General features: G+C 37.1%; 1 protein-coding gene across 2 annotated transcripts in view; it reads right to left on the bottom strand.

The window, feature by feature from the left end:
- The window catches only part of DNAH6 (dynein axonemal heavy chain 6), a 249696-nt gene that overhangs the window by 212937 nt on the left and 20846 nt on the right, over positions 1–15913 (bottom strand). For both annotated transcript variants that reach the window (XM_046660053.1, XM_046660052.1), the window contains 5 exons: positions 8585–8852; positions 2676–2810; positions 2468–2588; positions 1686–1803; positions 165–333 (listed from right to left, as the gene is read on the bottom strand). In XM_046660053.1, coding sequence (XP_046516009.1) covers positions 165–333; positions 1686–1803; positions 2468–2588; positions 2676–2810; positions 8585–8852 — 811 coding nt within the window. The remainder of the gene's footprint in view (positions 1–164; positions 334–1685; positions 1804–2467; positions 2589–2675; positions 2811–8584; positions 8853–15913) is intronic.

Raw genomic sequence — 15913 nt, forward strand, 5'->3', positions numbered from 1 at the left:
TTGCCATTTTATATGTGCATGGTAGGCTCTGATTTTACTGTGAAATCCTCTAAGCATTTCTCCCGTTTTTCCAGCACACAGAAAACAGCATAATTCATAGTGCATAGTAAGCACTCCTCAGTACATGCTGACCAACGAACTTTCTTAATTTTGTCTACATAGACCTTTTTATCAGTGACTTCAGGCTTTTCTTCAGTAATCCATTTCTGAATGACATCTGCTGAAGGTGTTCGTTTGAGCTTGTCAGTGAGATAATTCAAAAGAGAGTTAACAGAATTTACTGTCAGGACGTGCATTGTGTTCTCAATTAGATAGTCATTTAGACGGATAAAGCTTGAAAAGAAAAAAAAAGACAGCTTCAGTTTTCTGTATTCCCTACATATTTTCAAAAGTGACTCTAGAGCCAGTATTTAAATTTTAAAATATCATAATTTCTCTTTGAATTTCCATTTATATTACAATATCAGATGTTTATTGTCCAGAAGAGTTGTTCTTAGACATTTTTCAATTTAAAACAAAAATATATTCAAATACAGAGCCTCAATTTAGCTAGGTGTTCTGACTACTCAATGAGATATTTAATGTGCAATAAAGTTGTTATGGAAAAAGCGTCTAGTTCATCTAGCCAAAAGGGCTGTAGGATTTTTTTAAGATGCTTTAAAGAAGAAATCAGTGAGTATATAACATCTCTAACTTACATTCTAATGGTAAAAGTGTGACATCTTTGCTATTGAATAAATGTTATTAGAGAGCAATTGCTAACCCAAAGATGCAAATTCTATGTTTCCTTACTTGAGTGCTTAGAATGCAGATTGAGTCAGCAAGGTATTTAGAATAACTTTTTATTCTGTTTAAGTGGAGCCCAGGAGCCTCTAGTACCTGTAGACCTATGACAGTGGCCTCAGGGACTGCTTCACTGACTGCTGTTGTGACACAGGCATTATCATGTTATCTCATATATAAATAGGTGCACAGTTAAGATTTACTAAGTAGACAGCTATAAAAGTTGGACTAAGTCAATGAGCACTGAGTAGCAATAATCAGTGTTTTATGGCGCCACCTACAGCTTTTCAGACAATGTTTGGTGATTTTGTTTGCAAGAGTTATTTGCAGTGATGAGGTTTTAGAATGTTGTGAAATCCAAACTCGGGAACAATGTCAAGATCCAGTGGGGTAAGCCAGTGGCAGAGCTAATCCTACTGAGGGAGAATCCCCTGGAGAGACCCTGGAAGCAAGACTTTCCTCCCTTGTCTCTCAGCTGCACAACCTTGGGGAGATGGCGGAACTGTGTGTGGCAATGCAGCTGCCTATAGTTCTGTAGTGACCAAAGAGATGGAGCAGGCACTCCAGGTACACTGGAGGCCCACAAATCTCTGTGTGCCTGACTTCTTATCACAGCCTGCCCCATGCTCCAGGCTGGGCTAGAAGGAAACAAAGCCTTAGTGATCAAAGAGGAGCTCTTGGCCCTGGTCATGCCCTCCACTCTCTACCAGCTTGTCATTCCCACTGGCTGCTTTGCTGGGTGGCAGTTGTAGGGGCAGGTTTCTGGGGCATGCATTCAGGTTACCATGTCCTTCAAATCCCTCCTCACTACTAGTGAATCCTGTGATGGAGGTTTTAATTTTTGATGAAACTTGAGAAGGTTGATGCTCTAATTCTTCTTGAAAGAAAGAATAATCATTTACCATGTCAGCCTCATGCAATGATGCCTCTTGCTGGCCTGCTCTGTGTATGTCATTTTCTCAGAGTCTGTGCAAGCAGGCAACTCAATGACATTTCCATCCTCTGGCTTGTTACAATAAGCTAAGAACAACAGAAGACGCAACAATAACAATTCTTGTGTAAAAATTCCATTGCTTTCAATATGGATTAAAAGACAAGTAAAATTAAAAAACAACAAAAATGCTTTGGTTCATGAGATATTTCCAACTCCAGAAAACAGCCCAGTTATCCAAAAGAATTCCACATCAAAGGATTTCAACTCAACAAAAGACTGTAGACAGTTTATTAACATTCCCTCTAACAGAACTGGATCTGTGGACCATACCACCTCTTCCCCAGGAACACTCTTACCCTCCTTTTGCACCTGCAGTTTATCCAAACCATCTGGGGCCAATCCTGAGATCCATCCAGTCCCTTAATTTTAACAAACCTATTGTCCCTTCTAGTAGGTTGCACATACCTTTAAGCAGAGAGGCCCCGAGTCTGCTATAAAATGCTTGTGAAATAAAGATTCTGTAACCAGTTTAGAAATACTATACACAAGCAGGGGCAATGCAAGGAAAATGCAGTATTTACTGTCTCTCCCTCTCTACAATATACATTGAATTTATAACCTATCGAGCAAAAGTTTAGAAGAATAGAAAATTAAGATCATTATTTAAACTTAGGAAAAGCAGAATAAAAACGAGTTAATATTTTAGAGAGCCACCACTTCTGATCTATCGAAGTTCTCTCGCCTTCATACCCTCAACAACATCATACGAACAATCATCAGGAATGAATCCCGCAGCACGCAGAGCAACTCGACAAGCTTTCCTGACCACAACTTTTGCCTCGTTTCGAAAGTCTTCTAGGCGCTCTGTCACCTAGGCATTGATGAATATGCATAATTAGTGGTACCAAAGCAGCAATAATAGGAAAAAATCTTGGAATTTATAGACAAAATTCCTTACCTCTTCTAGCCGTATGACTTGTGCGAGCTTAAATTCTTGCAGGGTGTAGGTGTGACATTTTTCAATATAACAAAGTCCCATAAAACTCAGTTGATAGCACAATTCATTTATTTTAAGAAGAGCTGGTCGCAGATACTGAATGAAAATAGGAATTTATCATTATTTAGTTAAAAAAAAAACCTCTGTCTTTTAAAAGTATAAAAATGTTTGGAAAGCAAAAAGGTTATTAAGAAAAAAATAGCTCTGTACGTTAACTTTGTCTAAAATTACAAAGCACATACTTTAAACAGGGACACTTCTGAAATTTTGCTCTAAAAACATTCTTTGAATTATCAGATTTAATTTGTCTGAATTCCTTTCTTTTCATTTTGACAACACGTCTTTTAGCTATGAGATTGAGGGCAAGTAACAGAGGGCTGGGCAATATCTTACATTTCACTAGGTTTGGCTACTGGCTACTAAAAAATTCTTCCTGTTACCTTAAGGATTTTGCAATGTCCAGTCATCATGATAATGTAGGGGCCCATCTATTTTTGATCTAAGAGGCTATGACATAGAACCAAGACAAATTTAACTTTAAATTTTCAGTGGGTAACAAGTTGCCAAAAAGAAAATTAGTCACTATTAAGAACCTATCTTGCAATGAGGGCTGGGAGAATGAGTGGAAGTATTTGTAAAATTATGCCTCATAAAATTAACTTAATCTTTCTCTTTGCCACCATCCTAAGTCAGAGTTCTAGGCTGTTGGCTTTGAAGGCACATATTTTAAGAATGTTCCAAAGCCATTCACTCTTACAGCTCCTAATCTAATCAAAGGAGAAGTAGTACGTTATATTAAAAAAGTTAACATTAATTTACTTGTAGGTGACACCAATTTATATGTTATATACAACACATTACTGGACTCTTTTCTAGGATTTTCCAAAATAGGACAAACAACAGTTATTCACACCCACATGAAATAGTCCTTTAATTATTTATTCTAAGTATAAATAAAGGAAAGTTATAATTAGCAAAGTCCTAAATGAAGAGAGAAATGAGAAAACATCTAGGAAGTCTATAGCCCTTAAGATTCATCTCTTGGGGGAATTTGTATGATTTTTAATCATACAATCCTTTTTAAGGAGCAAAACTTTAGAGGCTAAGTCTATAAATTGAAATAAGATGCTAAATAAATTAACACGAGTTCAGGAGTAGGGATGAGAATGTAATCAAAACAGGGCAGTAAAAGCAAGGAAGTCTAGGATGCTCTGGAGAAAGTCCTTGAACCAAAAATACAAGTGCTATTCAGTAAAGGGACAAAGAGCAAGGATCCAATGAAAGGGGCTGGCCTGGTAGTGTAGGGTTTGAGTTTGCCTGCTCCACTTCTGTGGCCTGGGGTTTGCTGGTTCGGATCCCAGGCATGGACCTACACACCACTCATCAAGCCATGCTGTGGAGGTGTCCCACATACAAAATAGAGGAAGACTGGCACAGATGTTAGCTCAAGGACAATCTTCCTCACCAAAAACAAAAAAAAAAAGGAAGGATTTTAATTACAAAGGAACATTCAAATTAAAATAAACGAATGACAATGTATGAGTGAATGTGAAAAACTGCCTGAAAGCCTGAAAGCATCATGTATAACAAAATTACATGTTATTAGAAAACCAGCAAAATCATCAAATACCGGGCAGGTTAAAATCATGTGCAGCATTAAATAATATTGAAAAATTAATACTAAACACACACCTACGTCTAGAGAAAAGTGAAACCTGGAAATGTAGGAGACTAGAAGGCACAAAAAGTAGGCATAGTCTTAGATAGCTTCATTGGCGAATTCTACCAAACATTTAAAGAAAAATTAATAGCAATTCTTCATATACTCTTTCAAAAAAGTAGAAGAGGGAATATTTCCCAACTCATTCTATAAAGCCAGTGTTACCCTGATACCAAAACCAGACAAACACATCACAAGGAAAAAAATTCTAGACCAATATTCCTTAAGAAAATATATATATGCAAATATCCTCAATAAAATACTAGCAAACCAAATCTAGCAATATGTAAAAAGGATTACACACCATGACCAAATATGATTTATCCCAGCAATGCAAAGCTGGTTTAATATCTGAAAATCAATTATTGTAATAAATCATATCAATAGAATAAGGGGCAAAAAACCCATGATAATCTCAATAGATGCAGAAAAAGCATTTGACAGAATCATCATGGTTCTATGGTAAAAACATACAACAAACTAGGGATAGAAAGCAACTTCCTCAGAACATCATACTTAATGGTGAAAGACGGAATGCTTTCCCTCTAAGATCAGGAACAAGACAAGAATTTCTGTTCCTGCCACTTCTATTCATCAGAAAGTTCTAGCCAGGGAACTAAGGCAAGAGAATTATATAAAAGTCATTTAGATTGGAAAGGAGGAGTAAAACCATATCTCTATTTGGAGAGGACATATTCTTGTTCATAGAATATCCTAAGGAATGAACACACACACACATACATACACATACCGCCCCCCCCACCCCCCGCAACGAAACTATTAGAGTTGATAATAAATTCTGGAAGGTTTCAGGAAACAGGCTCAATATACAAGTATTGCTACATAGAATACATATATGTATATGCACATACATACATGTATACATACGCTATTTATATGTATTCTATATATGTACTATATATATAATGAAAAATCCAAAATGAAATTTAAGAAAACAATTCCACATACAATAGTCTCAAAAAGAATAAAATATTTAGGAATAAACTTAACAAAAGACATGCAAAACATATACTCTAAAAATTACCAAACATTGTTGAAAGAAACTTAAGAAGACTCAAATAAATGGACAGGCATTGTTGTATGTTCATGGACCAAAAAAGCCAATACTGTTAAAATGGCAATACTTTCTAAATTGATCTAAAGATTTAAAGCAATCCCTATCAAAATCTGAACTGGCATTTTTGCAGAAATTGACAAACTGATTTTAAGATTCATGTGGAAATTCAGGGGACTCACTTTCTAATTTCAAAACTTACTACAAAGCTATAGTATTCAGGACAGGGTGATACTGGCATAAGGACTGATATAGATCAATGGAATAGAATTGAGAGTTCAGAAATTCTCACATTTATGGTCAATTGATTTTTGACAAGGGTGCCAAGACAATTTAAGGGGGAAAGAATCTTCTTTGTGACAAATGGTGAGGGACAACCGGATAGTCACATGCAAAAGAATGAAGTCAGGCCCCTACTTCACACCATAAACAAAAATCAACTCAAGATGGATTAAAGAACTAAATGCAAGGGCAAAAACTATAAAACTGTTAGAAGAAAACATAGGAGTAAGTGCTTATAACCTTGGACTAGGCAACAGTTTTTTAGATATAACACCAAAAGCACAAACAGCTAAAAATATAAAAGGATAAAATGGACATCATCAAAATTAAGAATTTTAGTACTTCAAAAGATGCCATCAAGAAAGTGAAAAGACAACCCACAAAATGGGAGAACGTTTTTGTAAGTGATATATCTGATAAGGAATTTGTATCCAGAATATATAAAGAATTTCTTACAACTCAATAGTAAAATACAAGTAACCCAATTAAAAAATGGGCAAAGTATCTGAGTAGAAAGTTCTCCAGATAAGATAAACAAATGGCCAATAGGCACATGAAAAGATGCTCACCATATTAGCCAACAGGAAAATATAAATCAAAACCACAATGGTTTTAGATACCACTTCACAACCAGAAGGAATCATTCTAATGAAAAAGACAAATATAATGTTGAGAAGATGGAGAAACTGAAGCCCTCATATGCTGTTGATGGAAACGTAAAATTATGCAGTGGCTTTGGAAAACTGTTTTTCAATTCTTCAAAAGGTAAAACACAGAATTACTGATAACCCAGCAATTCTACTCCTAGGAATATAGCCAAAAGGAATGAAAATACACGTCCAGACAAAAACTTGTACACAATGTTCATAGCAGCATTATTCATAATATCAAAAAAGTGGAAGCAACCCAAATATCCATCAATAGATAGATGGATAAATAAAATACATATATCCATACAATGGAATATTATTCACCAATAAAAAGAAATGCTATGCTACAACATGGATGAACCTTAAAAACATTATGGTAAGTGAAAAAAGCCAGTCACAAAGGACCATATATTGTATAGTTCCATTTATATGAAATGTGCAGAGTAGGCAAATCAATAGAGACAAGAAGTAGATCAGTGTTTGCCTAGAGCTGAGGTAGGGGTAGGGGAGAGTTGGGAGAAATAGAAAGTGACCACTAATGGGTAATGGGGCTTCTTTTTGGAGTGATGGAAATGATCTAAAATTGACTGTGTTGATGGTTGATCAATTCTGTGTATATACTAAAACCACTGAATTGTATACTTTAAATGGGTGAATTGTATGGTACATGAATTATGTTTCAATAAAGTTTTTATAAGGAAGTGTAGGGCACGGGTGCCAGTAAGGTTGGTTACTAAAAAAATCATAAAAAGAAAAATTTCAAGGACAGCTCCACTTTTATCCCTTCAATCTAGTCTAGGGGAAGCAACCCTCCTAATTAACTATTCTTAGATAAGGCTTGTGCTAAGTGTGTGGGTAACCATAACATTGAATCGATTTTTAAACCAATGCAATAGGTCTGTTATTTAGGTCAATCTAAGATTGAAAAGAAAGAGGACTTTCTAGTCTTCTAGGGCTACATTTAAGAGAAGATACAAGGCCAAAGCACCATTGGTATGAATGGTGGACAGAGAGAATGACAACTTTCAGCACATAAAATAAGACAACAAGCCTTAGAATTGATGGAGGTAATTTTAGAGACAAATGCAGGAAGTACTATCTTACATACCTAGTAACAAATTTATTAAATGTCTAGTGTCCAAGACATGGTGAGAGATGAAAGGTGGTAAAAAGGCAGTAAAATAGGTTCAAATGACTGATGGATCCTTAATGAAATTACAGTCTAGAGGTTGAGTTTGATATCAAGAAGGACTAGAATATTTTCTACAACTCAGAATGCTTGATGGGATGGATGACCTGAGATAGTACATCTTATATATATTTTTTCGCTATTATCTATGTTAGCCATATTCCTTCAATGTTCCTTTATTACATGACTGACATCTTAATAATGATCTTTCCAATTACCATGTGCAAAGTGAAGGAAATGACCAGTAAAAAGCCAGCTTGAGGCTTCTGACTTGAGAGGGTGGTGACTCAGAGTCATAGAAACAGAGAGCTGAGGACTCAGTCCTCTGAACATGATAGTAATGATGACTCCAGTTCATTCTCAGGGGCCACATAAAGAATTTCTAATGCAAGTTGACATTCAGTGAGTGAGTAGAGATTTTAAATATGGCCACACACTGTTTAATAGTTCTTTTTCCATGATTACCTCATCCTCCAAAGTAAATATTAAAATTTTCCCTACCGTCTGAATCCCTGGTAGAAGACATGATACGATACATTGGGAGGTATTGGCCCATGAAAACAAGCCCCCAGATTATTTTGGACCATGAAGTCTAGAGTGTCTCAAAGGTGAGAGGAGGTAATAGGGGTTGCCAGCCTACTCTGTTCAAAAGGATACACAACTTCCCTCATCAACAACAAAGCGGGTCATGAATCCAAACCTCTGGGGCTGCTTCTAATCAAAGGAGTCCGGTGCTACTCTCTTCTTATACGTTTGCATTTTGCAAGCCTCGTTAAAACATAGAAACCCCACGAGACTGCCAGACTCTTAAATGACAAGACAGGATGAAAATTGTGAATTCTCAAAGAAAGATGAAATATTTTATTTCAGGGACAGTCTATACCTACACCTGCAATATGTTCACACTTTTTTTCCCCCTGTAATTCTTTTAAAATAGGATTAGTAAATACCTACTTGATTAACAATGAACAAATTTTTTTGTAGAGCTTTTCTACATCCACTGATTTTCTTGGAACGGACATTCTTCTTCCACACATTAAAAGCCTTCCATTTCCGGAAAAGTGAAAATATGGGAATCTTAGTGAGTTCTCTGTGATACAGATATTCTTGTTCCCATCGATCGAGTTCGATGAATTCAATGTCATCATTATAAATGTGCGTCACTGCCTTTTTGCTAATAGTATAGTAGTCATTTTTGTTGATGTTCTCATAACTCACAACTCTAAGATCAAATAAAAATTGAGGCAAGTGAATAAAGTATTGAAGACAAAGTTAAGCAATTGCATTACTTTTTTGTTTTAAAGAGATAAAACATTTCTGGAAAAAAACATTATTTAAAATTTTAAAAAATTCAAACAAACTACTTTTAGATCGAATAAACTACTCAAGAGAAGGAGGGATACCTGCTTTTTAACAACAAGTGGACTTGTTAGAGCTCTTAAAGATTTCACAACCTTGGCAATATGCTCAATAATTTCAGTTACATGGTTTTTACAAAAACAAATCAATTAGAGATTTTTAAAATGTAACAGTCCTATATGAAAGCTATCTGGAAATAAGTTTTTATTTATTATTAACTCTTTAGAAACTATTCAATAATAATAGTGTAAAAAAGTTTTATACTACTCAGTATTGACAGAATTATGGGAAAGATCAAAGCAAGAAAATATGAATTAGATAAGATTAGAACCAAGATTCAGCTTAAGCTAAAAAAAAGTCCAATTTATCATATAACAAAATAATCATTATTGAGAAATTGTTTATTTCAAAATATCCCTTTTTCAGCTGTCACAAGGGCATTCTTCAACCTTATGCACAATAGGAAACAGATCAAGCAAAGAAGAAAAGCAAGAATGGGATAAAAAAAGGAGTAGAAATATGAGACGGGGCAAAGTAATGAGAACAGAAAAAGCTGATTCTCCAAAATTTCTTAAAATTAGAACTTGCCTAAGGCACAAATGTATTTTCTGTAATTTTAGTGATAACATTGAAATGTTGGATTCAACTTAAATATTCAATAATAGAACAAATGTGAAATATATTATGATATAGCAAGTCATTAAAATATATTTAGGAATTTAGGAAAATAAAATTTATGAAGAGTCTACATAGTTTAGAATAATAAGATAAAGGTTAAGTGCAAAAACAACCCCCCAAATTGTTTCTGTGTTAAAACTGTGCAAAAATTATATGTACTATCCAATATTAGACAGGAACACTCCAGTGGAAACCAACTGTTTCCCACATCTATGTTCTCTTCTAGTCCTTAGCTCTGAACCTGGAGATCATGGTCCTTTAGCACAGCTTTCAGGTCATCTATGAAACCCCTGAAACTGTTGTACGTAAATAAATTTATGTACAAATGTATAAGTTTTTAAGGAATTGAAACAAAATTCTCATATGCTTTGGGTCTGTTAATCAAAAAACTAAGAACCACTGGAATAAATCATTTTTAGTTTTTAATTTCTATTTTTGTTTTAATAAAACTAAGTAAAACAACATTTTTAAAGTTAGGGCACACATGACCAGAATGAAAGCAAACCAAAACCCAGAACTGCTTCTGTAAGCACACAAGGGACGCTGGAGGCTGAAGGTGCTTGGAGGGCAGAGAGTCTGAGAGCTAACCCTAAGGCTGTTCTCCCCTTCAGTGCTGTTATGGAAAAACTGCAAGCTGCTCAGCTTTAACCTGATTCCACTACCTGACTGTTTGCCTGTGTTCTAATTAACTCACATCAGAAATGTCTAGAAAAATGCCAGGTATTGCATGTTCCTGGTGAGGCTTATGGAAAACAGTTTTTCCTTTTGTATTTGTCAACAACTAATTAAGACATTCCTCAAGGGATTCCCTCCCAAATGTGAAATTTCAACTTGTCTCTGAAACTGTAATCAGCTTCAGATGTTTTATTAACAACAGTCATAAAACCAACCAAACAAGAACGAACAGCTCACCCCAGCCCTGGTGCACGTCTGGAAAACTTGCTGTGTGGATCTATCTGCTACTAAACGTTCTTCTAGAAGGGGACAGGTGTGGTCCACGATGTTGAATTTTAACTTATTGATTGTGAGTGCTACTTCGAAATCCTTTTTATTTATATTTTCCTACCTATTCAAGATCCTCATTCTCAAGGCCGTAAGCCTTTTCCTCTTGTACACATCTCTACTCTCCATAGAGCAAATGAACACACGAGAGTCTTTTTCAAAGATTGGATTGCTAGCATCAAAATCATCTGGGGTGCTTATTAAGAATCTAGATTTCCTGGTAGAACGCAGAATCAGAATCTTTACACATGGGACTCCCATATGTAAGACTCTAGTTTAACAAGCTCCCTGGGTGATTCTGATACACAATAATGTTTGTGAACCACTGAACTTTATTTGAAAACAAACAAACAACAACAACAACCGAGTGCTGACAGGTGAGCTCTCTCTGGTACCTTCACTTGGAAATCATCATCCTGTGTTAACCACACCTGAGTGTATCTCTCATGCTCTCCTCCAAACAGAGATGGAGAGGTTTCACCTCACTTTTTTCTAACTCTCCCGGCTTTTGGCTACTTTTCCTCTGCATCTAAAAATGTGTAGAACTTCTCTTTTACTTGTAGAAAGTTTTTCTTCACCCTGCTGTCCATTGAACTTAAAATCCCACGTCTTCTTTCCTCTCATAAACTTCCTTTATAATGGTGTGTTATCAGTTGGCCATATCCTCCCCATCCATTCCTTCTTAAAGTTTCCGAAAACCAGTCTTGCTCACTACTCTAATGAAATTATGCTCTCAAAGATCAGCAGGGACTTCCTTCAAGCCCAATCTAGTTGGTAGGTAGAAGGGGCAGCAGGATCAAGAAGAGCTTTGCAAAATTAAGAGGGCTTATGCACAGTTCTCTGCAATCCTATTCTTAGACTTTCCAGTTAGTACTGAGGGATTACCCCCGAGATAAACCCCTTGGACTTCTGTGCTTCGTTCTGCACACTCCGCCGTTTCAGGAGTTGGTGCACCACTCCTACGCTGACGACTGCCTAGTCAGCATTTTTCGGCATTGGGGATTCAGCCTCAAATTTCAGCTGCCTCCTAGATAGTTGCTTTGAATGTTTGTTCCATCAAGGCCTTTCTTTGAGGAAATAATCAGAAAAATTAGGCTTCCTTTAAGACCTAAAAAGAGAACTTCATTTGTTCAAGTGCTGTGCTATAAAATTCCTACTTTGCTAACAAAGAAGATGACTTTATGATCCAATCAACTAAACAGAGACCCTTGGATAGGTGACGAATCAAGCTGAGATGAATGCCTTGAATAAAATTACGTTTAACTACGCTTTACTGGGAGGGAAAACCCTGTAGTGTTTTCTTGCTGTTTAATGTAGAATCAAGGAGTCCCTCATGAAATTATTTTACTGTAGAACCGGTCTCTCTCCATCTGAAATGAAATTGACACTTCAAGACTTCTATTAATTTCTAAAAGGATGTGTCATGTGGAGTGAGAGAATTTCACGGCCCTTGTGGTAGATCATAAATTGTCCTGTCATTGGTCATTTCAGATATAATTCAAAGGAAACCTACTGGGGTTCTAAAAAAAATTATTTCTCCTATTAGAATTCCTTGATTTTCCAAAACAGTAAGATCTCAGTGTGATTTGTTATTTAAAACAGCAGCTCTATCTGTTGTTACACCTTGCAGTGACTGAAAATGCTCTGCTCATCTTTAAATCAGTTCACCAGCCTAATGCAATCCTGCGCCACCTAATGACGTCCAGTCAGTGACGAACCGCGTGTTCCACGGTGCTCCCACAAGATCAGTACCATACAGCCTAGGTGTGTAGTAGGTTGAACCATCTAGGTTAGAGTAGGCACACTCTATGGTGTTTGCACAGTGATGAAATCGCCTAATGATGCATTTCTCAGAACGCATCCCTGTCTTTAAGTGACACATGACTATACTGTCTCATGAGACCCTTCTGCTCAAGAACTTTGAATAGCTTCCTATCGCTTACATCATTAACCCAAATTATTCTGCCAGGTGTTTGTGGCAATCTGCTCCTGTCTCATATTGGTTCCTCCTCTGTCCACACAAATCGCCCTGTCTAGTCAGGCTGGTTTCTTCTTTTTTTTAAAGATTTTATTTTTTTCCTTTTTCCCCCTAAATCCCCTCAGTACATAGTTGTATATTCTTCGTTGTGGGTCGTTCTAGTTGTGGCATGTGGGATGCTGCCTCAGCGTGGTTTGATGAGCAGTGCCATGTCCGCGCCCAGGATTCGAACCAACGAAACACTGGCCGCCTGCAGCGGAGTGCAAGAACTTAACCACTCGGCCACGGGGCCAGCCCCCAGGCTGGTTTCTTGATCATGAACATTGTAGGCCGTGCTTGAATGCATGCATGTGTCCTTGTCCACCCTGTTCCGTCCTCTCATTTCTTTCAAGTTTCTGACTTCTACAAGCAAGAGAGTAATTCCTTACTTGCTTTAAAGTAGTGGGGTGGATTAGATGAGCTCATGTGGCCCTACTAAAATCTAAGTTCTCTCAGTTTCATTACTATACAGTTTTAATTGTCATGATTTGAACATATTTATTTGACAAAGGTAAGCAAGCAAGTGCCTGGAAAGAAATTAGCCATTTCCTGAGTTCTGCATTTATAAACCTCAATCTATACAATGGTGGTCAATGTCATGATTCAATGTGACTCTAGATCTAACCTAAACTGGAGAAAAGAAATGGCTTGTTTTGCTTCTGGTTTGATTAACCAGAAATGGTAAGATGTCTGATAAGGAACTCCTTTTTACCTAGAAAGTTAAACAAAAATATAACTAAGAGGAAACTTCCAAGTTTCTTCAATAAGAAAGTGCTCTGGGGCCAGTACTTCTCAATGTATGGTCTTTGGAGCGGCAGCAGCAGCATCACTTAGGAATTGCAAATTCCCAGGCCCCACTCCAGACTCACTGAAATCAGAAACTCTGGGGGGTTAACAATCTGTGTTTTAACAAGTGCTTTAGGGCTTGCTTGAGAACCATTGCTCCAGGTCCACAGTGTGCAACTCTGGTTGAATCTTGGAATCATCTGATGAGTTTCATAGAAATGTTGTTGATCAGGCTCCACCTCAAACCAATTAAATAAATCTCTGGGAGTGGGGCCTGGGCAATTTTAACTAGCAGCCAAGGCTGAGAACCACTGCTCTAGGTTCTTCAAATTTTTGTATGAAATGAAATCATCATACACCAAATTGTCATGGATTCAGAACAGTGCCAAGGTGGGTGTATGTGTGTTTGTGTGTGTGTGTGTGCATTTGAAGGAAAGGTAGGGAGACAATCTAAAGCTGAGAAGTTTTGATGATTCCAAGTGAAAATCCTAAGGGTCTATAGTGTTTCCACTTGCTGACTTGACTTTGACTTATTAGATTTAAATTTCTTCATGGCCTAGCCCAAGAAAATTGCTATTGTGTTAGGTAACCTGGTGAGGTTTCTGATAATGTGGCTCCAAAGTGATCTGTTCCTCATTACATAACATATACACCTCATTATAAAGTTTTTTATAATTATGACCTCACATGTAAACTAGAATGCTGCCATTTTAGAAAGTTCCAAGCTGGCATTTCTGTGTGTTTTCTGTTCTAGCACACTAAACATGTAATCTAACTGAAAGGACAGAATACCTTTAGTTTGAAATTCTAAAAGCTGCCTAAAAAAAATACTTTTAACATAACAGGCCTAGAAACTACCTGAGAACTGACTTGATCACTTAGAAAGTAATATGGCCTGAGCCTAGCGCAGATGTCTATATGGTCCTAAAAGCCCAAGTCATGTAACTAGGTTTCACAGAATCCTAATCCCAGCAGATACCACACAAGAAAGGGTTCCCTGGTTATGCAGGAAAGAAATGCGTAAAGAGCATTCTGTATTTAACTTAAGGTTTCTTAATCTCGGCACTATTGACATTTTGAGCCAGGTAATTCTTTGTTGTGTGGCGCCATCCTGTGCACTGTCAGCTGTTTAGTAGCATCCCTGGCCTCTTCCCACTTACTACCAGTAGCACCATCCTCTCCAGTTTTGACAACCAAAAATGCCTGCAGACATCACCAAATGTCTCCTGGAGGGCAAAGCCTCTCAGGAGGAGAACCAGTGATTCAACTTAATGTTTCCCAAATTTACATGATCACAGAACAATTCTTTTTTTACCATCCATCTATTAAATCACTCAGTCTAACGTTCCTGGAAATACACTTTGGGAAACGCTGATGTAGAGAAGACATTGTGTCCTTTCTGTGGCTTTCCATGGATGATAAGATGCTTAGGACTTGGGGAGGACTCTGCCATCCATCCTGACTTATCCATTAAATTCTAATAGCTTTAAAATCGACATTGCACAGAGGATTAAATTATAGCATTGAAAGATGCAAGCATCAGACATTATTCTGAATTTCCTATCTGCAAACCACAAAAAAATATCAAATCGCAAAGTTCTTAATGTATCTACTCAATTGTCCCATCTTTCAACTGTGGAGAGTGCCTCTCTAATGGGACTCTTCTGAGGATGAAATAGATATACAGGAAGCACTCAACACAATGCTTAGCACAGTGTGTGACACAAATGGCAGTAGTTGTCATTATGAGGACAAGTACATTAGGCACAGTGCATGAAAGCTCGGGTTCTTAAGTACAACTACTTGGGTCTGAATCCCAGCCCCACAATTCGAGTAGCTGTGTGAAGTTGGTCAAGTTACTCAACTCTGCCTCAGTTTCCTCCTTGGTACAATGGATATATCGATATTACCTACATTAGAGAGTTGCTATGAGGATTAAATGAATTAAAGAATTTGGAACAATGTTTTGCATATGCTACGAGTTGGTGTTTGTAGTATCATGTTACAGTACTCACTCATTACATTTCAAAGACTTGGTACTACACTATGGCCTTATAGAAACACCCACAGTTTCTTCTCAGTGTGATCAAGTTTCTATTTCAATGACCAAAACAAAAAATAGCAAAACATGGACAGATATAATTAATATAATAGTGAGAAGAGAGTTTCCATAGACAAATGGAAAAAAATCCCTCACCTGCTAGGGAAGGAATTGTCTGACACTGACAGTGGCTCCTTTTACACCAGCATGAAAAATAAATACTTAAATATTGCCCCAGCAGGGGATCATCTTAGATTCAATTAAATGTTCAGACTCAAGATTTTCATAGACTATATTTGGCACCCCTCTACTTAGAAGGACATAGGACAAGAACTACTTCCTGCCAGCAGAGCAGCAGCAAGCCTCCCTTTTCCCTGGGAGTCTCTGACAATCTAAAAGC

This window comes from Equus quagga, chromosome 5 (genome assembly GCF_021613505.1).
Source record: "Equus quagga isolate Etosha38 chromosome 5, UCLA_HA_Equagga_1.0, whole genome shotgun sequence".
Classification (NCBI taxonomy): Eukaryota; Metazoa; Chordata; class Mammalia; order Perissodactyla; family Equidae; genus Equus; species Equus quagga.